Source organism: Micropterus dolomieu, linkage group LG21 (genome assembly GCF_021292245.1).
Source record: "Micropterus dolomieu isolate WLL.071019.BEF.003 ecotype Adirondacks linkage group LG21, ASM2129224v1, whole genome shotgun sequence".
Classification (NCBI taxonomy): Eukaryota; Metazoa; Chordata; class Actinopteri; order Centrarchiformes; family Centrarchidae; genus Micropterus; species Micropterus dolomieu.
The window spans coordinates 7,720,089-7,721,422 of NC_060170.1; the positions used below are offsets into that span (position 1 = coordinate 7,720,089).

The window sequence follows — 1,334 nt, forward strand, 5'->3', positions numbered from 1 at the left end:
AGTGAAACTAAGATAGAGCTCCTTAATTCAACAGTCCAACATTGCAGTGGATGAGATGGTTGAATGAAATTACCTCTTAAGGGCTTTCTCCGCCTGCTGCGGGGAAATATGCACACCGAGGTCCTGAAGAGACTGCATGAACTCTTTGGGATCGACATGGCCTTAAAAGGAAAAAGACAAGGTGTAAGAAATAGTATCTCATACTGTAATTGTGAACTACAGACACAAAGTGAAAGATGAATCAAGCGAGCAGTAGCATATCTGCAAACAAAACCGGGGCAGCGCCTCATACCTGCATTCTTCCTGTCGAGGCTTTTCACCACGAGCTTCAGATCTTTCTCACAGTCTTGTAGATAATGAACAAACTCCTCAAAGTCCAGCTGTCCACCAGAGTCATTTTCTTCCCTTTTGGGGGTTTTCTGCAAGGAAAAAACAAAAGAAAAAGAACCCACACAATGAGACATGGTTCTCTTATTTAAGTCAGATAAGAGGACAGCATAGAGTTTGAATAATGAGGGTTGTTCAGGGACTAAGAATTACATTTTATTATCAAAGATGCAAATACAATGTGGTATTACACTGTTTTATATAGCTTCAGAGAGAAACCACAGCAGCAGCAACCTTTCAGTGGTATGCAGATGAGTCATATGCGCTGACATATTAAACAATTTGACAGTGCTCAGGAAATATGCACAACAAGTTCTGAAATGTACTGTATGCCAGTCCCGCAGCACTGAATATGACAGGAGAAAAAAGGTACACCGGATTCCGTTTCATGACCACGCAGCCTTATCACCCATTTGCCAAGCCGCAGTGCTCTTGGATGTCTTGAATGACATCTGTTCCTCCAGGACAGGGTAATTAGGTAGTAACACCGTGGTCTATCTTTGACTTCAACTGCAGGTCGACCCGCCAACTGTTTTAATCCAGTCTAAACTCAAACCACCCGAGCTAAAACGAGACGAGGACACCGGCAATCCTCCAGCCTGCTGGCCAGTGCCGATACCTGACCCGCTCACAGTACAGTCATATGACGGTCACACAGTAACGACTCATGCAGGACATTCTGATCTCTCCTGCAGCTCACAAGTGTGACTTATAGCATGGCTACAAGGGCAATGTCATGTCACAAATGTTATCAATAAAAACTGGTGGGGACACGCTTGTTCAGCATTTCTTCTCCTGAAATCCCAGAGAGAATTCAAAAACTGTTGCAGCTGCTCTGACAAAATGGGGAAGTTGACTTTGCTGGAGGCATAAGATGATTTGTTGTCACAGAAATAATGTTTACTGAATATTCTTGCATTGCCAACAGATCATGAACCAAAAAAAAA

General features: G+C 43.2%; 1 protein-coding gene across 1 annotated transcript in view; it reads right to left on the minus strand.

Annotated features, from left to right (window-relative positions):
• Positions 1 to 1,334, minus strand: part of slc25a25a (solute carrier family 25 member 25a) — a 9,295-nt gene that overhangs the window by 6,848 nt on the left and 1,113 nt on the right. Inside the window, exons 2-3 of the mRNA XM_046035623.1 lie at positions 293 to 419; positions 74 to 161 (exon numbers count right to left, since the gene is read on the minus strand). Of these exons, the coding sequence (XP_045891579.1) occupies positions 74 to 161; positions 293 to 419 (215 nt within the window). The remainder of the gene's footprint in view (positions 1 to 73; positions 162 to 292; positions 420 to 1,334) is intronic.